Raw genomic sequence first — 25,069 nt, 5'->3', positions numbered from 1 at the left:
ATTTGGTTGAATAGAGATGTGAGACCTGTTTTTTTTTTGCGCTGTGTGACAGTTATAGGTTTAATCACAGAATGACACTTCTATCAGCACGCTAGCGTGTGTCTTAGGTTTTTCTGAATGACACTATCAATAACTTCAATGTAAGATTTTCTTTTTGGGATAGATTTCAAGTAGGCCTGAAATACCACAAACTAGTTATTTTCAGAATGGCAAATTTGGGAATGCTTTTTCAACCCAGAACAAAAAGTCTGCTTTTACGGTCACTACAAATAACTTGACCAGCTAAAACTGTGCAGATTTGGTTGAATAAAGATGTGAGACCTGTTTTTTTTTGCGCTGTGTGACAGTTATAGGTTTAATCACAGAATGACACTTCTATCAGCACGCTAGCGTGTGTCTTAGGTTTTTCTGAATGACACTATCAATACCTTCAATGTAAGATTTTCTTTTTGGGATAGATTTCAAGTAGGCCTCAAATACCACAAACTAGTTATTTTTAGAATGGCAAATTTGGGAATGCTTTTTCAACCCAGACCAAAAAGTCTGCTTTTACGGTCACTACAAATAACTTGACCAGCTAAAACTGTGCAGATTTGGTTGAATAGAGATGTGAGACCTGTTTTTTTTTGCGCTGTGTGACAGTTATAGGTTTAATCACAGAACGACACTTCTATCAGCACGCTAGCGTGTGTCTTAGGTTTTTCTGAATGACACTATCAATAACTTCAATGTAAGATTTTCTTTTTGGGATAGATTTCAAGTAGGCCTCAAATACCACAAACTAGTTATTTTCAGAATGGCAAATTTGGGAATGCTTTTTCAACCCAGAATAAAAAGTCTGCTTTTACGGTCACTACAAATAACTTGACCAGCTAAAACTGTGCAGATTTGGTTGAATAGAGATGTGAGACCTGTTTTTTTTTGCGCTGTGTGACAGTTATAGGTTTAATCACAGAATGACACTTCTATCAGCACGCTAGCGTGTGTCTTAGGTTTTTCTGAATGACACTATCAATACCTTCAATGTAAGATTTTCTTTTTGGGATAGATTTCAAGTAGGCCTCAAATACCACAAACTAGTTATTTTCAGAATGGCAAATTTGGGAATGCTTTTTCAACCCAGAACAAAAAGTCTGCTTTTACGGTCACTACAAATAACTTGACCAGCTAAAACTGTGCAGATTTGGTTGAATAGAAATGTCAGGTCTATTTTTTAGGCGCTGGGTGACAGGCTCAACTTGCCCCTGATGTAATATATAGCCAAAAAATAACCACACTGTTGATGGTTAAATGCACTTGGGTGACACAGGCTCAGCCTGCAGCTGATGTAGTATATGGCCAAAAAATAATCAGACTGTTGATGGTTAAATGCATTTGGGTGACACAGGCTCAGCCTGCAGCTGATGTAGGATATAGCACAAAATAACCACACTATCGATGGTTAAATACACTTGGTGATAGCTCGTGCTGGCGCACCACAAGTCACAAAATGGCCGCCGATCACCCCAGAAAAAAAGTGATCTAAAAACGCTCTGGGCAGCCTCAAAAAAGTGAGCAAGTCAATAATAGCACTTCAATGATCCACAGCTGCAGATCGATCACAGAATGAAGTCTTTTGGAGGAGTTAATCTGCCTAATCTCGCCCTAACGTCACAGCTGCAACTTCTCCCTATGCTTGAATCAGCAGAGTGACGTGCAGCGCTACGTGACCCAAGCTTATATAGAGGCTGGGTCACATGCTGCACTGGCCAATCACAGCCATGCCAATAGTAGGCAAGGCTGTGATGGCCTCTTGGGGCAAGTAGTATGACGCTTGTTGATTGGCTGCTTTGCAGCCTTTCAAAAAGCGCCAAGAAAGCGCCGAACACCGAACCCGAACCCGGACTTTTACGAAAATGTACTATACAGTTTGGGTTCGCTCATCCCTACTGATGAACATAAAGGCACTTTAAATGTGTTGTTTATAATGTACTGAATACACTGTATTCCCAAGCACCCCTTCCAACACAAACAAAAGTATATGGTTGAATCTTCCTTTTCTCATCCTCCTTCTCCTCTTCCATCATATCAACATGCTTATTCATCGCATATATGCCCTTCGCATATAATGTTTTACAGGGTCAGCTCAGCTGCAGGCCCTCGTATATAATTTTTCAGAGGGTCAGATCAACAGCAAGCCCTCACCTACAATGTTTTACAGGGTCAGCTCACCAGCAGGCCCTCGCATATAATGTTTACAGGGTCAACTTACCAGCAGGCCCTCACATACAATGTTTTACAGGGTCAGCTCACCAGTAGGCCCTCGCATATAATTTTTTAGAGGGTCACCTCACCAGCTTGCCCGCACCTAAAATCTTTTACAGGGTCAGCTCGCCTGCAGGCCCGCACCTAAAATCTTTTACAAGGTCAGCTCCCCTGAAGGCCCTCGCAAATATTTTTTAGAGGGTCAGCTCACCAGCAGGCCCTCACCTACAATGTTTTACAGGGTCAGTTCACAAGCAGGCCCTTACCTACAATGTTTTACAGGGTCAGTTCACCAGCAGGCCCTCGCATATAATGTTTTACAGGGTCAGCTCACCAGCAGGCCATCGCATATAATGTTGTACATGGTCAGCTCACCAGCAGGCCTTCACCTACAATCTTTTACAGGGTCAGCTTACCTGAAGGCCTTCGCATATAATGTTTTACAGGGTCAGCTTACCTGAAGGCCCTCGCATATAATGTTTTACAGGGTCAGCTCACCAGCAGGCCCTCGCATATATTTTTTACAGGGTCAGCTCACAAGCAGGCCTTCACCTACAATCTTTTACAGGGTCAGCTCACCTGCAGGCCCTCACCTAAAATCTTTTACAGGGTCACCTCACCTGCAGGCCCTCACCTAATTATACCTAATAGGTAATTTGTGCACATTCTGCCTTGCTTGGATATGGTAGCCGTTGCCGTTTCTCAGGCTCCCTCTCTGGAATCGAACCATGATTCCCCGTTACCCGTAGTCACCATGGTTTGCGCTGAAAATAACATTGAAAGTTGATAGGGCAGACATTTGAATGGATCATCGCCGTCACAGGGACGTGCGATCGTCCCCAGGTTATCTAGAGTCTCCAAAGCGGCAGCAGGCCCTCGCCCATAATGATTTAGATGGTCAGATCAGCAGGCCCTTGCTCCAAATGTTTTTGAGGGTCACCAGCAGGCCATCAATCATAATGTTTCAAGGCTGTGTATGATGCCCTCCTTTATGTGTAACAAAGGGTGTATTGGAGTGCCGGTTCCTTGTAATTTTTGGCAGCTCTTTCACTTAGTGCATAGGCTTTATGAGTGTAGGAGTCCCACTACATGAACAATTGTACCACAATGTGAATGAGGCCCTCCTTTATGTGATATACAGGTTGTATCGGAGTGCCTCTTCCTTGTAATTTTTGGCAGAACTTGCACTATATAAAAGTAAATATACAGGGAAAGAATGTTTCTTAACAATTTTTCCTCTAAAGTCGATTTTATCTTCGGTTTGGTGCATATTATTGTCAGTCTGTAAAAGTGGCGTACTACTCGGACAACATTGTTTCCACCAGCGACCTGGGAGTCCATGATGCATCCAGACATCCTCCCCATGTTGTTCCCGAAACATTTCGCTGGTGTTTCCATCAATTTCTGACCTTTTCCTATGAACCAGGCACCCTTCCCTCTTCAGAGCAGGGGGTGCCTGGTTTAATGCTCGGGTTCTCTCATTGACTTCCATTATACTCGGGTGCTCGGTAGAGCACCCGAGCATCCCGATGTGTTCGGCCAGAGCACCCGAGCACTTTGGTGCTTGATCAACACTAGTCATATTCAATTTTCCAAATTTTTCTTTTTTAAAGGGTGCTCCCCATGCAAATGAAATAATGTGATTGGTTTGTAAATCAGGTCATTATGGACACATTGTTAACAATTATGTGCATTTATCGACAAAGTATTTTATGGGGAAAGGTTTTTGTAATAAGTATGTGTACATGGTAGACCTGGGGGCTTCGGTTAGGACCCAGGCTGCCATATCTATCATTACACCCCACTATTTTTTCCTGGGGGAAGTTGGAGGTGGAGCAACACACGGAGCACCCACCCTCTGTCTAGCCACTTATGTGCCTCAGTCACTATTGACCATGGCATCTAAGGGGCTTAAGCAGTTGTGATCAGAGTTATCTCAGAAGCTTGGATGTGTATTATAGCTGCTACTACCTTCTGCTGATCTTGTGGGCACATCAACAGTGCCTGCATGATCATAGCACTGTAATAACATGGCTGGATCTTTGGCGACTCTGGCCAGTGCCATACTCTTATGGCATTGTTTAGTAATGGGTTGAACATGAAATCCATGTGCTGCCTCAATTCATATGCTTCTTCCTACCATCTTATATTGATTGTTATGTTTAAGGAGCTCCCAACTTTGAACAATCCATTTACGATAAGAAAGACCCCTCAGTGATGGACTGTCTGTATAATGCATGAGAGTGCTGGGGCTTCAACACAAGAGATATTCTTTGCAGTTACTCTGCTCCCCAGCTAAAATATCAGGGTCCTATGCAAGAGTTTTATTCGCTTAGAATCCCCTAATAGGGTTACTAGAAAATAGATTTTTCGAAAGAACTACCAAATCCAACTCTGACAAATTCTAGTGAAGCATCCTTTTATTAAAATAGAATCTCTCTAGAATATTTAATGACAATATCTAGGATGATTTACGTTTCCATACATTTGCCAATTTACAAAGAATCATTTTATTATGTCTTAAAGTGAGAGACAGAAAAAATAGCATAAAAGACAAAATAAAATGAATCCAATGACCCAGTTCACAGAGTAAATGTATATAATGATCATGTCCAGGTCAAATCTCCAACCATGGCTATCATCTTCAAAGTCAAGTCGGTGCTCTCCGTGTGGAAACTGCCTTCTTCCTATAGGACCCATGTGTCTCCTAAAATCTGCCATAGAAAACAAGTGTAGTGAGAGAAAGTACCACATAAAAAAATCAGGATAATACATATGTAAAACCCTGTTCACATTATGTTCACGACATGTATGCACTGAGAACTTCTGACATGTATGCTGACCATATAGTCAATGTATTCAACTGATTACTGCAGAGCTGCTCCAGTTGAACTCAATGGGAGCATGACTGAAGTAACTAGCTCCATCCACTACACAATGGATGGAGCTGTGTTGTTCTGGCATCTACTTCTGTCACTGTAGCTACTCCCAAACAGCTGATCTGCAGGATCCCCCACCCTCACCTGATCACTCATTGATGACCTATCCCGAGGATAGACCATCAATATGCAGCATCAGTTTAGACACACTTTTTCATTCCAAGATTTTTCTTTTTTTTTTTTCTACTTTATGGCTTCATGTTAAAGACATGATTGCCTATTCCATGAGTTTCTTGGCCCAAGCTATCCTCTTCGTCTTCTTGTTGTTACTCTTGGCTTCTTTGCAGCAATTTGACCACTAAATGCAGATTCTCACAGTTTCCTTTGAACAGTTGTAGAATAGGGCTAAACACTGTATGGAACTGTGTACCAATCCTCAGGGGCGTACATAAAAATCACTGGGCCCCATAGCAGGAATCTAAATTGGGCCCCCATTCCACTTTTATAGCCCCTCCTTTTGTTCCATGAACTATTCTTGCTGCTGCGTTTTATAATTTATGCCATCAGGGCCGGATTGGGATTACAAAACAGCCCTGGCACACAAAAGAGGTATAATAGATGCAGTGTGTACAGGTATATAGTATATTCCCTAGTGTTCTGATATGTGAGGTACAGGGTATAATATATGCAGTGTGTACAGGTATATAGTATATACAGCAGTGTACTGATATGTGAGGTACGGGGTATAATATATGCAGTGTATACAGTATATACAGTAGTGTAATATGTGAGATACGAGGTATAATAGATGCAGTGTGTACAGGTATATAGTAAATACAGCAGTGTATTGACACCTCGTACCTCACATATCAGTACACCGCTGTATATACTATATATATGTACACACTGCATCTATTATACCTCGAACCTCACATATCAGTGCATTGCTGTATATACTATATATCTGTACACACTGCATCTATTATACCTTGTACCTCACATATCAGTGCACTGCGGTATATACTATATATCTGTACATATTGCATGTATAATACTGTGTAATATATGCAGTGTGTGTGTATATACAGTACAGACCAAAAGTTTGGACACACCTTCTCATTCAAAGAGTTTTCTTTATTTTCATGACTATGAAAATTGTAGATTCACACTGAAGGCATCAAAATTATGAAATAACACATGTGGAATTATATACATAACAATCAAGTGTGAAACAACTGAAAATATGTCATATTCTAGGTTCTTCAAAGTAGCCACCTTTTGCTTTGATTACTGCTTTGCACACTCTTGGCATTCTCTTGATGAGCTTCAAGAGGTAGACCCCTGAAATGGTTTTCACTTCACAGGTGTGCCCTGTCAGGTTTATTAAGTGGGATTTCTTGCGTTATAAATGGGGTTGGGACCATCAGTTGCGTTGAGGAGAAGTCAGGTGGATGCACAGCTGATAGTCCTACTGAATAGACTGTTAGAATTTGTATTATGGCAAGAAAAAAGCAGCTAAGTAAAGAAAAACGAGTGGCCATCATTACTTTAAGAAATGAAGGTCAGTCAGTCAGCCGAAAAATTGGGAAAACTTTGAAAGTAAGGGCTATTTGACCATGAAGGAGAGTGATGGGGTGCTGCGCCAGATGACCTGGCCTCCACAGTCACCGGACCTGAACCCAATCGAGATGGTTTGGGGTGAGCTGGACCGCAGAGTGAAGGCAAAAGGGCCAACAAGTGCTAAGCATCTCTGGGAACTCCTTCAAGACTGTTGGAAGACCATTTCAGGGGACTACCTCTTGAAGCTCATCAAGAGAATGCCAAGAGTGTGCAAAGCAGTAATCAAAGCAAAAGGTGGCTACTTTGAAGAACCTAGAATATGACATATTTTCAGTTGTTTCACACTTGTTTGTTATGTATATAATTCCACATGTGTTATTTCATAGTTTTGATGCCTTCATAGTCATGAAAATAAAGAAAACTCTTTGAATGAGAAGGTGTGTCCAAACTTTTGGTCTGTACTGTATATATATATATATATATACATATATATACATACACACAGAGCAGTGTATTGATGTGAGACATAGAAGGTATAATACTGTAGATGCAGTGTTTACAGAAATATGTGGTCAGTTATACATTATGGTCACTGTGTGTGTGAGGTACATGAGGTAGTGGTTACTGTAACTGTCTGAAGTATTATACATGAGTGAGCAATGAGTAAAAACAGGGCATGGAGGGGGGGTAAATGATGAAAAGTGGAGGACCTCCTCTTACCACTCCATTCCAGTCTGTATGGATCAATGCAGAGCTGCTTGTGAACTTCTAATACTTGCTGTTAGGGGTTGAAGGACCTGTGATGATGTCATCACAGGTCCAGGCAGATATACCTTTGAAACCTAGGAACTACACCATTTTTGGTGCAGTTCCTTTGCTAGATTCTGCAGGACCTGTGATGTTGAAGATGATGTCATCACAGGTCCTGGCAGATGCACTGTTTTAACCTGGGAACTACACTTTACACTGTGCAGTTCCCTTACAGGACCTGTGATGACATCATCAAAGGTCCTTTAGCTTTAGAAAGATAAACAGGAGCAATTAGGGGGCGGGGCCTCTCCTCCACTTCGGGCCCCTCTTTCTCACGGGCCCCATAGCAGCTGCGTGGTCTGCCTATATGGTAGGTACGCCACTGCCAATCCTACTTCTGCACAACACAACTGATGGTCTGAAATACAAAATATCTCTTGACAAGGCATACAGTGGATATAAAAAGTCTACACACCCCTGTTAAAATGTCAGGTTTCTGTGCTGTAAAATGATGAGACAAAGATAAATCATTTCAGAACTTTATCCACCTGTAATATTACCTATAAACTGTACCACTCAATTGAAAAACAAACTGAAATCTTTTAGGTGGAGGGAAGAAAAAACTAAAAACTAAAATAATGTGGTTGCATAAGTGTGCACACCCTCTTATAACTGGGGATGTAGCTGTGTTCAGAATTAAGCAATCACATTCAAAATCATGTTAAATAGGAGTCAGCATATACCTGTCATCATTTAAAGTGCCTCTGATTAACCCCAAATAAAGTTCAGCTGCTCGTTGGTCTTTCCCGAAATTTTCTTAGTCGCATCCCACAGCAAAAGCCATGGTCCACAGAGAGCTTCCAAAGCATTAGAGGGATCTCATTGTTAAAAGGTATCAGTCAGGAAAAGGGTACAAAAGAATTTCCAAAGCATTAGATATACCATGGAACACAGTGAAGACAGTCATTATCAAGTGGAGAAAATATGGCACAACAGTGACATTACCAAGAACTAGACGTCCCTCCAAAATTGATAAAAATACGAGAAGAAAACTGGTCTGGGAGAGGCCTACAGCAACATTAAAGGAGCTGCAGGAATATCTAGCAATTAGAGTTGAGCGAACCTGAACTGTAAAGTTCGGGTTCGTACCGAACTTTAGGGTTGTCGGCCAGGGCTGGGACAAGGTCCACCACCAACAAAGGCTGAGCTGCCCAAGTGCGCCCCCCCCCCCCCCCAACTTGTGGAGTCTTTACTAAATACTTACTATTGTAATCACACATAAATATGCACAGTTTAATGTACCAATTAACTATAGCTGTAAACAAATGCACAACCTCTTTAGATCCATATAAAGATAGAAATAAAGTGCAAAAACAAGTCATATAAAACAATAACCACATAATCTTAATATAAATAAACATAATCCTGTCAACAAGACAGAATAAAAACTAGCAAGTTTTGCATCAAAACTCTTATGGGGGGATCTGTGGAGGACACTGTTATGGGGGATCTGTGGAGGACACTGTTATGGGGGATCTGTGGATGACACTGTTATGGGGGATCTGTGAATGACACTGTTATGGGGGATCTGTGGATGACACACACTGTTATGGGGGATCTGTGGATGACACACACTGTTATAGGGGATCTGTGGATGACACACACTGTTATGGGGGATCTGTGGATGACACACTTATGGGGGACCTGTGGATGACACACTTATGAGGGAATCTGTGGATGACACACTGTTATGGAGGGATCTGTGGATGACACACTGTTATGGGGGATCTGTGGATGACACTCTTATGGGGGGATCTGTGGATGACACTGTTATGGGGGATCTATGGATGACACTGTTATGGGGGATCTGTGGATGACACTGTTATGGGGGATCTGTGGATGACACTGTTATGGGGGATCTGTGGATGACACTGTTATGGGGGATCTGTGGATGACACACACTGTTATGGGGGATCTGTGGATGACAGACACTGTTATGGGGGATCTGTGGATGACACACTTATGGGGGACCTGTGGATGACACACTGTTATGAGAGAATCTGTGGATGACACACTGTTATGGGGGGATCTGTGGACAACACTGTTATGGGGGGATCTGTGGATGACACTGTTATGGGGGATCTATGGATGACACTGTTATGGGGATCTGTGGATGACACTGTTATGGGGGATCTGTGGATGACACTGTTATGGGGGATCTGTGGATGACACACACTGTTATGGGGGATCTGTGGATGACACACACTGTTATGGGGGATCTGTGGATGACACACACTGTTATGGGGGATCTGTGGATGACACACTTATGGGGGATCTGTGGATGACACACTTATGGGGGACCTGAGGATGACACACTTATGAGGGAATCTGTGGATGACACACTGTTATGGGGTGATCTGTGGATAACACTGTTATGGGGGGATCTGTGGATGACACTCTTAAGGGGGATCTGTGGATGACACTGTTATGGGGGATCTATGGATGACACTGTTATGGGGGATTTGTGGATGACACTGTTATGGGGGATCTGTGGATGATACACACTGTTATGGGGGATCTGTGGATGACACACACTGTTATGGGGGATCTGTGGATGACACACACTGTTATGGGGGATCTGTGGATGACACACTTATGGGGGACCTGTGGATGACACACACTGTTATGGGGGATCTGTGGATGACACACTGTTATGGGGGGATCTGTGGATAACACTGTTATGGGGGGATCTGTGGATGATACTCTTATGGGGGATCTGTGGATGACACTGTTATGGGGGATCTATGGATGACACTGTTATGGGGGATCTGTGGATGACAGTGTTATGGTGGGATCTGTGGATGACACTGTTATGGGGGGAATCTGTGGATGACACTCTTATGGATTGTGATTCACAATGGATATTGGGGGCCAGCAAATTACAAGGAAGGAAGCGGTGGGGGATGATGATTGATAACATGCATATCTAAATGGCTGGGGGGGGGGGGGGGGTGGGGGCTTGATTTGAGTCATCAACTGATCAGAGCATTAGAATTGCAGGAATAAATAACATCTAAATGTCTGGTGGGGTAGATGGGGCGGGGGTACGGGTAGATGGGGTGGTAGGACAAGGGCTGATGGGGGAAGGGGGGCTTGGTTAGATCATCTAACCCCCCCTCCCCCCACCAGCCCTCGACCCCCCCCCCCCATCTACCCCGACCAGACATTTAGATGTTATTTATTCCTGCAGCTCTAATGCTCTGATGATCAGTAGATGACTCAAGTCAAGCCCCCCCACCCCCCCGGCCATTTAGATATGTATGTTTGTTATTAATCAGACATCCACCCCAACCCACCCAACAACCCGTACAGCGTGTCAGGTCAAAGTGCGCGCTGTACGCAGCCAGTCAGGCAAGCGACTGAGCAGAGACCAGAGCAGCGGAGCGGCCGAGCCAGGAGGCGGAGCGTGGAGGGAGCACGTAAGTCAGTGCCAAGTGCTCACTACTCCCTCCGTCCTCCAGCGAGGCCGGCAGCCCAGCAGGCGGGGCAGCAGCAGCGACGTGGTCAGTGGCCTGCCTGCTGCCCAGAGGCTGGGGAGCTGGCCTGCGCCCTGAGGCTGGAGCCTCCCCAGCCTCTGTGTCGGCCCGGCCCTGTTTTCGGCCCCAGGACCCGGACCCGAACATTTACTTAAAAGTTCGGGTTCGGTGTTTAGCGATTTTTATGGCGCTTTTTGAAAGCAAAGCAGCCAATCAACAAGCGTCATACTACTTGCCCCAAAAGGCCATCACCTACTATTGGCATGGCTGTGATTGGCCAACTGCAGCATTTGACCCACCCTCTATTTAAGCTGGAGTCACGTAGCGCCGCCCGTCAGTTTGCTCGGAATAGTGTAGGGAGAGGCTGCAGCTGCTGTGAGGGAGAGATCAGGGAGAAATCTTATCAAGAACTGTTTTTTGTACTCAGCGATCTAGAGCAAATGTGTTTTGTGGGTGCAGTGCACAATTTTTTTTTCTTCAGTTAGTCAATATCAATACATAATCGGCAGCCATTTTATGCAACAATAGGGCACCAGCACAGGCTATCTGCATGTCTGCAAGTCCAGAAATACAGCTTTTTGCTTACTGGGGTTAAAAAAATACATCTGTTAAATATAATGCACATCTGGGATTACACGTGCATAAGTGATTGTCACATTTAGGCCAGAAATACGGCTTTGGCATACTGTCGTGAAAAAAGCCTCTGATATACTGCACATCTGGGATTACACGTGCATAAGCGATTGTCACATTTAGGCCAGAAATACGGCTTTTTGGTTACTGGGGTGAAAAAACCCTCTAATATACTGCACATCTGGGATAAGATGTGCATAAGTGACTGTCACATTTAGGCCAGAAATACGGCTTTGGCATACTGTGGTGAAAAAACCCTCTAATATATTGCATATCTGGGATTACACGTGCATAAGTGACTGCCACATTTAGGCCAGAAATACGGCTTTTTGGTTACTGGGGGAAAAAACCCTCTAATATACTGCACATCTAGGATTAGTCGTGCATAAGTGACTGTCACATTTAGGCCAGAAATACGGCTTTGGCATACTGTGGTGAAAAAAGCCTCTGATATATTGCACATCTGGGATTACACGTGCATAAGTGACTGTCACATTAAGGCCAGAAATACGGCTTTGGCATACTGTGGTGAAAAAAACCTCTAATATACTGCACATCTAGGATTAGTCGTGCATAAGTGACTGTCACATTTAGGCCAGAAATACGGCTTTTGGGTTACTGGGGTGAAAAAACCCTCTGATATACTGCACATCTGGGATAAGACGTGCATAATTAAGTGTCACATTTAGGCCACAAATACCGCTGTCATATAGAGTTTAAAAAAAAAATATTTAGTGCAATACCCTACATCAGGGTTTTTATTGGCAGTTAAATATTTTTAACAGACTTAACCACTTTTTACTTTGCTTTGTAAACGCTAACTATGAGGCAAACATCTAATATGGGAAGCGGTCATGGTCGTGGTGGTGGTGTTGGTGGAGCCTCTGGTGCAGGGAGAGGACGTGGCCGTTCTGCCACAGCTACACGTCCTACTGAACTTACTACCTCAGGTCCCAGTAGCCGCCACAATCTACAGCAATATTTGGTCGGGCCTAATGCCGTTCTAAGGATGGTAAGGCCTGAGCAAGTACAGGCGCTAGTCAATTGGGTGGCCGACAGTGGATCCAGCATGTTCACATTATCTCCCACCCAGTCTTCTGCAGAAAGCGCATAGGTGTCGCCTGAAACCCATGCCCATCAGTCTGTCACATCACCCCCGTGCATATCGGGGAACCTGTCTGAGCCTCAAGTCATGCAGCAGTCTCTTATGCTGTTTGAAGACTCTGCTGGCAGGGTTTCCCAAGGGCATCCACCTAGCCCTTCCCCAGTGGTGGAAGACATAGAATGCACTGACGCACAACCACTTATGTTTCCTGATGAGGACATGGGAATACCACCTCAGCACGTCTCTGATGATGACGAAACACAGGTGCCAATTGCTGTGTCTTTCTTCAGTGTGCAGACCGAAAAGGAGGTCAGGGAGGAAGACTGGGTGGAAGACGATGCAGGGGACGATGAGGTCCTAGACCCCACATGGAATGAAGGTCGTGCCACTGACTTTCAGAGTTTGGAGGAAGAGGCAGTGGTGAGACCGAGCCAACAGCATAGCAAAAGCGGGAGCAGGGTGCAAAAGCAGAGCAGCCGTCGCCAAAACAATTCGCCTTCTACTGGCCACCGTCACCAGGGACCGAGCACACCAAAGGCAGCTTCAAGGAGTTCCCTGGCATGGCACTTCTTCACACAATGTGCTGACAACAAGACCCGAGTGGTTTGCACGCTGTGCCATCAGAGCCTGAAGCAAGGCATTAACGTTCTGAACCTTAGCACAACCTGCATGACCAGGCATCTACATGCGAGACACGGGCTGCAGTGGAGTAAGCACCTTCAAAACCAAGAAAGGGCTCAGGCCCCTCCTGCTCCCTCTTCTGCCTCTTCCTCCGCCTCTGGAGGAACGTTGGCACCTGCCGCCCAGCAAACAGAGGATGTGCCACCAACACCACCACCTCCCTCACCAAGCATCTCCACCATGTCACACGGAAGCGCTCAGCTCTCCATCTCACAAACCTTTGAGAGAAAGCATAAATTCCCACCTAGCCACCCTCGATCCCTGGCCCTGAATGCCAGCATTTCTAAACTGCTGGCCTTTGAAATGCTGTCATTCAGGCTGGTAGAGACGGACAGCTTCAAACAGCTTATGTCGCTTGCTGTCCCACAGTACGTCGTTCCCAGCCGCCACTACTTCTCCAGGAGAGCCGTGCCCTCCCTGCACAACCAAGTATCGGATAAAATCAAGTGTGCACTGCGCAACGCCATCTGTGGCAAGGTCCACCTAACCACAGATACGTGGACCAGTAAGCACGGCCAGGGACGCTATATCTCCCTAACTGCACACTGGTTAAATGTAGTGGCGGCTGGGCCCCAGGCGGAGAGCTGTTTGGCGCACGTCCTTCCGCTGCCAAGGATCGCAGGGCATCATTGTTTGCCTCCTGTTGCCTCCTCTTCCTACTCGGCTTCCTCCTCCTCTTCTTCCACCTCCTCATTCGGTCAGCGACAGACCTTCACCACCAACTTCAGTACAGCCAGGGGTAAACGTCAGCAGGCCGTTCTAAAAAACTGATGTGTTTGGGGGACAGGCCCCACACCGTGCAGGAGTTGTGGCAGGGTATAGAACAACAGACCGACGAGTGGTTGCTGCCAGTGAGCCTCAAGCCCGGCCTGGGTGTGTGTGATAATGGGCGAAATCTCGTTGCAGCTCTGGGACTAGCCGGTTTGACGCACATCCCTTGCCTGGTGCATGTGCTGAATTTGGTGGTGCAGAAATTCATTCACAACTACCCCTACATGTCAGAGCTGCTGCATAAAGTGCGGGCCGTCTGTGCGTGCTTCAGCCGTTCTCATCCTGCCGCCGCTCGGCTGTCTGCTCTACAGCGTAACTTCGGCCTTCCAGCTCACCGCCTCCTATGCGACGTGCCCACCAGGTGGAACTCCACCTTGCACATGCTGAAGAGACTGTGTGAGCAGCAGAAGGCCATAGTGGAGTTTCAGCTGCAGCACACACGGGTGAGTCGCACTGCGGAACAGCACCACTTCACCACCAATGACTGGGCCTCCATGTGAGACCTGTGTGCCCTGTTGCGCTGTTTAGAGTACTCCACCAACATGGCCAGTGGTGATGACGCCGTTATCAGCGTTACAATAACACTTCTATGTCTCCTTGAGAAAACACTTAGGGCGATGATGGAAGAGGATGTGGCCCAGGACGAGGAGGAGGAAGAGCGGTCATCTCTAACACTTTCAGGCTAGTCTTTTAGAAGTGGCTCAGAAAAAGGTTTTTTTTTCGACAGCAGAGGCCAGGTACAAATTTGGCCAGCCAGGGCCCACTACTGGAGGATGAGGAGGAGGAGGATGGGGATGAAGCATGTTCACAGCGGGGTGGCATCCAACGCAGCTCGGGCCCATCACTGGTGCGTGGCTGGGGGGATACGGAGGACGCAGACGATACGCCTCCCACAGAGGACAGCTTGTCCTTACCTCTGGGCAGCCTGGCACACACGAGCGACTACATGCTGCAGTGCCTGCGCAATGACTGCAGAGTTGCCCACATTTTAACGTGTGCTGACTACTGGGTGGCCACCCTGCTGGATCCCCGTTACAAAGACAATGTGCCGTCCTTAATTCCCTCACTGGAGCGTGATCGGAAGATGCGCGACTACAGGTGCATGCTGGTAGACGCGCTCCTGAGAGCATTCCCGACTGACGCCGGGGGACAAGTGGAAGCACAAGGCGAAGGCAGGGGAGGAGGAAGAGGTCGCCAACGCAGCTGTGTCAGCGCCAGCACCTCAGAAGGCAGGGTTAGCATGGCCGACATGTGCAAAAGCTTTGTCACCTCGCCGCAACAACCGGCCCCAAATGCTGATATGGAGCGTGTTAGCAGGAGGCAGCATTTGAACAACATGGTGGAACAGTACCTGTGCACACGCCTACATGTACTGACTGATGGTTCTGCCCCATTCAACTTCTGGGTCTCCAAATTGTCCACATGGCCAGAGCTTGCCCTGTATGCCTTGGAGGTGTTGGCCTGCCCTGCAGCCAGTGTACTCTCTGAACGTGTATTTAGCACGGCAGGAGGTGTCATTACAGACAGACGCAGCCGCCTGTCCACAGCCAACGTGGACAAGCTCACGTTCATTAAAATGAACCAGGCTTGGATCCCACAAGACTTGTCTGTACCTTGTGCAGAATAGACATTTATACCACCATCAAACATACATTCTTGTAATCAAGTCAAGTGCAATGATTCTTTGTTTTCTTTTTTTTTTATTTGTCCTAATATTTTGGGGGCTACCTACCCCAATAAATAAAAAAAAAACATTGTTGGCTACCTCCTCCTCCTCCATTGCTGCCTCCACCTATAACACCACATTCACCGCCTCCTCAACCTCCGACTCAATATACACCTCCTTCTCTGAGTTGCAGGTTAATAATTTGTAATTTTTAGTTATTTTATTTCATTTTAAGTTATTTCCCTATCTACATTTGTTTGCAGAGCAGTTGCCATGCTCTTAAGCACATTTTACTGCCTTTTACATCCCTCTAGGCTTTTCAAGGACTATTTCAGAGCCATTTTAATGCAAAAAAGTGCCAATTTTAGTGCCCTAAATTGAAAAAATTCTTATTTTCAATTGTCGGGTGACATTTTACCATTTTTGGCGTATACAAACCCCTGTTGTGCCTGGGTGACATGGGCCTAAATCTCTCAAAATCCTCTGTTCTATTGCTGGGTGACAAGAACCCCCTTTTGCCGTGAATGAACCCCTGCTGTGCCTGGGTGACAGGGGCCTAAATCTCTCAAAATCCTCTGTTCTATTGCTGGGTGACATGAACCCGCTTTTGCCGTGAATGAACCCCTGCTGTGCCTGGGCAACATGGGCCTAAATCTCTCAAAATCCTCTGTTCTATTGCTGGGTGACATGAACCCTCTTTTGCCGTGAATGAACCCCTGCTGTGCCTGGGTGGCAGGGGCCTAAATCTCTCAAAATCCTCTGTTCTATTGCTGGGTGACAAGAACCCCCTTTTGCCGTGAATGAACCCCTGCTGTGCCTGGGTGACAGGGGCCTAAATCTCTCAAAATCCTCTGTTCTATTGCTGGGTGACATGAACCCCCTTTTGCCGTGAATGAACCCCTGCTGTGCCTGGGCGACATGGGCCTAAATCTCTCAAAATCCTCTGTTCTATTGCTGGGTGACCTGAACCCCCTTTTGCCGTGAATAAACCCTTGCTGTGCCTGGGTGACATGGGCCTAAATCTCTCAAAATCCTCTGTTCTATTGCTGGGTGACATGAACCCCCTTTTGCTGTGAATGAACCCCTGCTCTGCATTGCTGACAGGGAACTAAATTTAGTGAAAACATCTGTTACTGATCGGAAGATGCGCGACTACAAGTGCACGCTGCTCATGGCATTCCCACCTGACAGCGGGGGCACAGTGGAAGCACAAGGCGAAGGCAGAGGAGGAGGAAGAGGTCGCCAACACAGCTGGGGCACAGCCAGCACCTGAGAAGGCAGGGTTAGCATGGCCCAAATGTGGAAAAGCTTTGTCAGCCTTGGAGGTGCTGACCTGCCCTGCAGCCAGTGTATAGTGTGGTACATGTGACAACAATCTCCCATATTCTTCATATGTCTGGGCTATGGGGTAGAGTGGCAAGCCGAAAGTCTTTTCTTACGAAGAAAAACATCCAAGCCAGGCTACATTTTGCAAAAACACATCTGAAGTCTCCCAAAAGCATGTGGGAAAAGGTGTTATGGTTTGATGAAACCAAGGTTGAACTTTTTGTCCATAATTCCAAAAGATATGTTTGGCGCAAAAAGAGCACTGCACATTACCAAAAGAACACCATACCCACAGTGAAGCATGGTGGTGGCAGCATCATGCTTTGGGGCTGTTTTTCTTCAGCTGGAACTGGGGCCTTAGTTAAGCTACAGGGAATTATGAACAGTTCAAATACCAGTCAATATTGGCACAAAACCTTCAGGCTTCTGCTAGAAAGCTGAACATGAGGAGGAACTTCATCTTTTAGCATGACAACGACCCAAAGCATACATCCAAATCAACAAAGGAATGGCTTTACCAGGAGAAGATTAAAGTTTTGGAATGGCCCAGCCAGTGCCCGGACCTGAATCCGATTGAAAATCTGTGGGGTGATCTGAAGAGGGCTGTGCACAGGAGATGCCCTTGCAATCTGACAGATATGGAGTGTTTCTGCCAAGAGTGGGCAAATCTTGCCAAATCAAAATGTGCAATGCTGATAGACTCATACCCAAAAAGACTAAGTGCTGTAATAAAATCAAAAGGTGCTTCAACAAAGTATTAGTTTAAGGGTGTGCACACTTATGCAATCATATAATTGTATTTTTATATTTTTTCTTCCCTCTACCTAAAAGATTTCAGTTTGTTTTTCAATTGAGTTGTACTGTTTATAGGTCACATTAAAGGTGGAAAAAGTTCTGAAATTATTTATCTTTGTCTCACTTTTTTACATCACAGAAACCTGACATTTTAACAGGGGTGTGTAGAATTTTTATATCCACTGTACATGTTCATTGAGAACCATTCCAGGTGACTTCCTCATGAAACTGACTGAGAGAATGCCAAGAGTGTGCAAAAGGTGGCTACTGCATTGAATATATTCTAGTTTGTTTAACACTTGTGTTCCTTCATCATTTTTGTGTCTTCAATGCAAATTCTCAAACAATAAAAAAGAAAAGAAAAAACTATGGAATGAAAAGGTGTGTCCAAACTTTTGACAGGTACTGTAATAAGGAAAAGACAACCCCTTTAAGTCAATGGGGTCCATCAGGGTTTATAAGAAACCATTTGCAAATGAATCTGGTATAACTGTCATGGCTCTGTTATAAATGGAAAAAAATGCCACTAATGGGCCTTATAGTGTCTACTGTACTGTACGAGGGGTGCTAAATAAGTCATCTACCCCAGCATGTTCTGTCACGTTCTGTCAGCTGAGCTTGTCTGTGCAGTTTGCGACATGTCTGGACATGTAACACACGCTGTAGCAGTTCAGTCTGATGAACGCTCTGGAAATGACAGGATGGCAAGTACAGTACAGCGCATGTCTACGAAGAAAGTGAGGGATTTGGAGCTTCATTCTGTGATCAAATTCCTTACAAAGGAAGGAAAGAAGCCTAAAGAAATCCTTGAAATGATGTTTGCTGTATATGGTGATGATGGACCTTCCAACTACCAAGTAAAGTTTTGGTCCATGCAGTTTACATCAATTGTAGATGACCCCCATTCAGGGCGACCTGTCGAAGCATCTTTAGACGAAATGTGCCGTAAAGTGGAGACCATAATTTTTGGAAGATCGCCGGCTCAAAGTCAGTCTTATAGCTCATGAATTAGGCATTTTAGTTGGCACAGTTTCTAGTATCATTCATGATGTTTTGATGATGTCAAAGGTCAGTTCCTGGTGGGTGCCATAAAAGTTGATGCCTGCTTGTTGCCAGCAATATAGCCAAGAGAATTTAGACATGCTTAGAGAAAATCTGGGAGACTTCTATTCTCTAATTATTACAGGTGATGAAACATGTCCACCACCATGAGCCTGACACCAAACAAGGGTCCATGCAATGGAAGCACAAGGGGGTCACCAACAACAAAAATATTTTGTGTGAAGCAGACAGTTGGAAAGATATATACAGTGCCTGCTGCTAATCTGATGTCTTATTTATATGAATTGGCCTGCACATCAGTTTGGAGGTATTTTGACTACATACAGTGCCTTGCAAAAGTATCCACCCCCTTGACTTTTTTCGTATTTTGGTGCCTCACAACCTGGAATTAATATGGATTGTTTGAGGATTTCCATCATTTAATTTACTGAACATGCCCACAACTTTGAAGATGTTTTTTAGGACAAAATAACAGAAAAAGTCAATGTGCAGAACTATTCACTACCCTAAAGTCAACACTTTGTAGAGCCACCTTTTGCAGCAATCACAGCTCCAAGTAGCTTTGGATAAGTCTCTATGATCTTGCCACATCTTACCACTGGGATTTTTGCCCATTCCTCCTTGCAAAACTGATCCAGCTCCTTCAAGTTTGATGGTTTGCGCTTGTGAACAGCAATCTTCAAGTCTGACCACAGATTTTCTATTGGATTGAGATTTGGGCTTTGACTAGGCCATTCCAACACATTTACATGTTTCCCCTTAAACCACTCAAGTGTTGCTTTAGCAGTGCGTTTGAGGTCATTGTCCTGCTGGAAGGCGAACCTCTGACCTAGCCTCAAATCACACACAGAGTGGTACAGGTTTTTCTCAAGAAAATCCCTGTATTTAGCACCATCCTTCTTTCCCTCAACTCTGACCAGTTTCCCAGTCCCAGCTGCTGAAAAACATCCCCACAGCATGATGCTGCCATCACCATGTTTCACTGTGGGGATGGTGTTCTTTGGGTGATGTGATATGTTGGGTTTGCGCCAGACATAGCGTTTTCTTTAGTGGTCGAAAAGTTCAATTTTAGTTTCATCAGACCAGAGCACATTCCTCCATACATTTTGGGAGTCTCCCTTATACGTTTTTTTTCACAAACTCACAACATGCCTTTTTGTTTTTAGCTGAAAGTAATGGCTTTCTTCTGGCCACTCTGCCATAAAGCCTAACTCTATGGAGCGTACGGCTTATTGTCGTTCTATGTACAGATACTCCAGTCTCTGCTGTGGAACTCTGCAGCTCCTCCAGGGTTACCTTAGGTCTTTGTGCTGCCTCACTGATAAATGCCCTCCTTGCTTGATCCGTGAGTTTTGGTGGGCGGCCGTCTCTTGGCAGGTTTGCTGTTGTGCCATGTTCTTTCCATTTGGTAATGATAGATTTGATGGTGCTCCTGGGGATCATCAAAGATTTGGATATTTTTTTATAACCTAACCCTGACTTGTACTTCTCAACAACATTGTCCCTTACTTGTTTGGAGAGTTCCTTGGTCTTCGTGGCAGTGTTTGGTTAGTGATCCCTCTTGCTTAGGTGTTGCAGCCTCTGGGGCCTTTTAAAAAAGGTATGTATGTGTAATTACAGATTATGTGACACTTAGATTGCACACAGGTGGACATCATTTCACTAATTATGTGACTTCTGAAGGTAATAGTTTGCACCAGAGCTTTTTATGGGCTTCCTAACAAAGGGGGTGAATACATGCCAGTGTTCTGTTTTCTATTTTTAAACAATAGTTTTATTTATATATTTTTTTCATTTCCACTTCACCAACTTAGACTATTGTGTTCTGATCCATCACATAAAATTCTGATTAACAAAACATTGAACTTAAGGCTGTAATGTAACAAAATATGAAAAAGTCAAGGGGGGTGAATACTTTTGCAAGGCACTGTAGCTTATGGGAAATGTTGGCTTTGCAAGGTTAATCCACTGATATTTCTTGACCCTATGGAGACACTTTTTAGTCAAGAAAAGAAGCATTCACCGCTACGTCAGTTCTATAGTAACAACTAGAGATGAGTGAATCGAAGTCCACTGAGTTTCATATATTGTATGTAGGGAATATTGGAGGATAGATACTTAGACAGAGACAGATAGATAGATGCTGCTGTTCCAGGTCTCCTGGAAAGCAGTTTCTAAGTATGCCTTATTCACATTTAAAATCTTACCTCCAAACACTCTAAATAGTCTGTTGCAGTAGGGTAGAGGCCATTTTGCACAATTTGCCCTCTGAAAACTTTGCTTTCTTTTAAGATACTCATTTGGAAAGAATGCAGCAGAACATTTGCTGAGATCTGTAATTAAGTAGATAAAAATGAGGTCATGTTCCAAAGCAATACTGCTATACAATCTGCCTACAGCCAGCACCAGCAAGAGTTGCTGATTCAGCACTATTCTGTATAACAGTGCATTTAATACGATGGCATAAATTATATTTAACGAATATGACATGCTTTAACAGGAATATATCCCAAATGCTGGCATTAGCGCACTATTCTCATTTTACATTTAACCCCATGTAAACCTTTGCAGTATGTGGTGCACTAAAGAATTTATATCCTTGGTTTTCCTTTGCAGCCATTTTACGCTTTGAGTAGTAATTCCTCAGTCTTACCATGCTCCCACGTTGAGTAGACTATGTATAACTGTATACTCTTCATCACCACTGTGAAGGCCCCTTTACACGGTTTGACTTTGCACCTCTGCTCACCATCAGGCAATTATCGGGAACAAATTGTTTATTCCCAATAACTGCCTGATCTTGAGTGGAGGTGAGCCACATTTACAATGCTTTCACCTGATAAATGAGCAAATGTTCATCTGGTAATCTGTGATACCTGTACACAGGGCAATTATCAGAAACACTCTTCCAGTACATTGCTTCATTCATCAGCTCGTGTAAAGGGGCTTTTAGTGACATTGATATCCCTATTATCTGAAAATGCTTCCTACAGTGAAAGTGTAAGAGGGGACCTGTGCTTTAGGTGCCATTTTCTGCTCTCTAGTAATACAGACCCTTTTGACACATTCTTTTACAGTCAAAAAACGAACTTGGCTTGTATGCCTATATTGTATTTCCCATTTCCCTTCCATTCTCACCAATTCTTGTTCTATTTAATTTTTCATAGAAAGGGTAGGCACAATAGAAAGACAAAGCATAATGCTAATCATCACAATTCTCTACATCCTGAACTTGCTCTGTCTCTCTTCTATCACTTGTAAGGAAGCAGCACATGGAATGCAGCTATATCCTTTGCTAATGGTTACTTGTGTTGTCTATAGGAGCTGGGCCAGTGTAATAACTGGATCTAGGCTCTATTCCACCATTGAAGAGTATGGTATGCTTAGAGCCTAAATTCTGTGCAGGTGGATCGAAGCTGGGAGACATGACTGTCAGCAGTGTAGCTAAAGGCTTATGGGCCCTGGTGCAAGAGTTTATCTTGGGCCCCCCTTCCCTCAGTGCTTTGTAGCCAGGGGCAAGGAAGCACATAGCGTTCATGCTGCCCAAGGCAAAAACTGAAACGGCAATCCCCCCATGCAAAATTCTTGACCTAACCTCTTCCCTCCAGCCAGAGGTGTAACTTGACCTGCATGCACTTTCTATAATATTGGTGTCTTCTTATGGATATAATGTATACATTCAGAAGCTGCTGGCTATCTCTCCTGACTCCTTCCCGACTTCCCAATACACCAACATGTTTAGGTGATGTCATGTTCATTAGTCACATGGGCTAGGTGAAGCTCAGTCCCATTCAAGTGAATGGAGCTCAGCTGCAATACCAACACAGTTGTTATCTAATGGACGGCACTGTGCTTTGTAAACTGTGAGGAGGTCTTGGCACCCACCAGCATCCCTCCTCAAAGAGCGGTAGCCACAGAGAGGTGATCAGCAAGGGTGATGGGTGTCAGACCAGCCCCCATCCTATATTGATGCCTAATCTTGAGGATAGGTCATCAATATTAAACACCCAGAAAACTCATTAATGCAGTATTCAGTAAAATTATATGTAAAGCAGGAAAGGCGGATCTTATGCAAAGTTTGCAATAAAATGGCAGTTCAAGGAGTTTTCCTGGGCGGAATGAAAGTGGTGCTTCCAAATGTTCTTCAATTTTTTGTTTCAAATATTGGTAAAAAAAACTAAACATTATTATATATGATCCAAATGTTATACATTAGCATTACCTGAATGGAAGTGAACCCTTGTAATAATTGATCTGCATAGCGGACATGGGGTTCTTGTTGGATTATCTCTCGCCAGTGTGCGTAAACATGGCTCACAAAAAATGTGCCGGCATGGATAACACAAGTAAGGGTTGAAATACACATCTAAGCACACGGCGCATGTGTAGCTCTCCTTTTCTTTGATAAGTTCATCGTCCTCTTCTGTGACTATGTGGTGTAATGTATTGATCTATAAAAAAAGAGAACCTAGACGTGATATATTGGCTTTTGCACACAAAGTAATTTCACACGACATCTAATGACTCATAAACCCATACTAGCATAGTGAGTCAATTTAACACAGAATTAACAGGCATGTCACAGTGTCATGTGAAAGCCAGTTATTATACATTCCCAGCAATAAGGAGAGTGAGTGGGAAGCAGGAGAAGAATGGAGCCATGTATCATTGTAGACGAATCTCAGTCTTCCATTAGCAAGTGGAAAGAAGGCTTTTCCCTACCTAGATTAAGCCGATAAAGAGTAATTGGTTGCAGACATCTGCATAGTAGACTGGCTAGGACATTTCTAACGTGATCTCTTCTGCATGAAGGCAACAGTGATTGATGCGTCACAAGTCCTGGCACATTTGTCATACAGATAATGAGCTGAGCCTACAGTGTTCCAAAAAGTGATCAATCACAAGTCTGCTCAATCTTCTATGCCCACTTGTTTTCCAAAGTCGAGTGAAATGAGGATGCACAGGGCTGAATTTCAAATCGGTATGAAAGCAAAGTAGGACAAAAACTTAATTTTTTCTAGAGAATCATGATAATAGAAGTGGAGGGGAGTAATTCATATAGAGTAGTAAATTATAATACTGATATCAGGTCAGATCAAAGTATCATTTACACAAGGGCATGAGAAGATTCGGGAGCAATGCTATGCCTCACTTTATCTTCCCATTTAGTAATACACAGTTTGAGCAGGTTTGGCCGATACAGATATCAGCCAAACCTTCATTATTGCTTCATTACTACTTGGTGTAACAACCTACACACATAGTGTGGGTATGGGGTAGGGCTGCTTGTCACAGAATGCCAATAGAATGACCATACATTTCAGTACAGAAGTATTGCATTTTATGGTCCGGGTGATCGGATGCTCGAGTTCCCTAAGGGGGCTAAAAGAAAGAAACAAAAAAAATGGGTAAATAGAAATATTAAACATAAATTTATCTATGTATCATATTAAAAATAAATAAAACATAATTGGTATGGCCGCATCCCAAAATTTTCCAACTACTAAAATACTGTATAATGTTTTATCCTGCATGGGGAATGATTCTTTGTTGAAATATAATTGAAAGTAGGTAGGAACAAAACACAAAAGAAAAAGTATTGATGTAAACGGCAGGAAAGCTGCCACCACTGATATCAACTTTATCACTCAACCGGGGAAGTAGGCGTAAAGACCGCCCACACACGTAAGTGTGACCCTGGTACAGGAGGTATGGGGAATCAAAAATAGCCCCCACTAGTCCACCATTTGGGTCAGTCGCACGTGGAGCCCATCTGGCCAAATATGGCTCAGTCTAACTCCCTCAACCCCAATAGTGGTCAATTAGTGGGTGGTTCACCTAATTCCTAAAAGCTACAGCTGTGTGAGGATAGGCTGGGGTCAGCCATTGTTTGCTGGAGCTGACTAATACTACACTGTAAGACAGGAACGGTATCCCTCTCACTTATTAGATAGTTGCTCCTATAGGCTTTACCCATGCCCGTCCACAGCACGATCCCCCTGCCTGTTCCCTAGCTTTACGCGTTTCTGCTTATATTAGCGTCATCAGGAGCTGAACACAA

At 44.3% G+C, this 25,069-nt stretch overlaps 1 protein-coding gene across 1 annotated transcript in view; it reads right to left on the bottom strand.

Moving 5' to 3' along the window:
- Positions 1 to 4,724: 4,724 nt before the first annotated feature.
- LOC120992379 (E3 ubiquitin-protein ligase RNF180-like) overlaps positions 4,725 to 25,069 on the bottom strand; it is a 121,020-nt gene continuing 100,675 nt past the window's right edge. Inside the window, exons 2-4 of the mRNA XM_040421329.1 lie at positions 23,231 to 23,459; positions 21,216 to 21,341; positions 4,725 to 4,958 (exon numbers count right to left, since the gene is read on the bottom strand). Of these exons, the coding sequence (XP_040277263.1) occupies positions 4,765 to 4,958; positions 21,216 to 21,341; positions 23,231 to 23,459 (549 nt within the window). The 3' untranslated portion in view covers positions 4,725 to 4,764. The remainder of the gene's footprint in view (positions 4,959 to 21,215; positions 21,342 to 23,230; positions 23,460 to 25,069) is intronic.

This window comes from Bufo bufo, chromosome 2 (assembly GCF_905171765.1).
Source record: "Bufo bufo chromosome 2, aBufBuf1.1, whole genome shotgun sequence".
Classification (NCBI taxonomy): domain Eukaryota; kingdom Metazoa; phylum Chordata; class Amphibia; order Anura; family Bufonidae; genus Bufo; species Bufo bufo.
The sequence above is the reverse complement of the archived record's forward strand: the minus strand, read 5'-3'. Positions and strand labels throughout refer to the sequence as shown.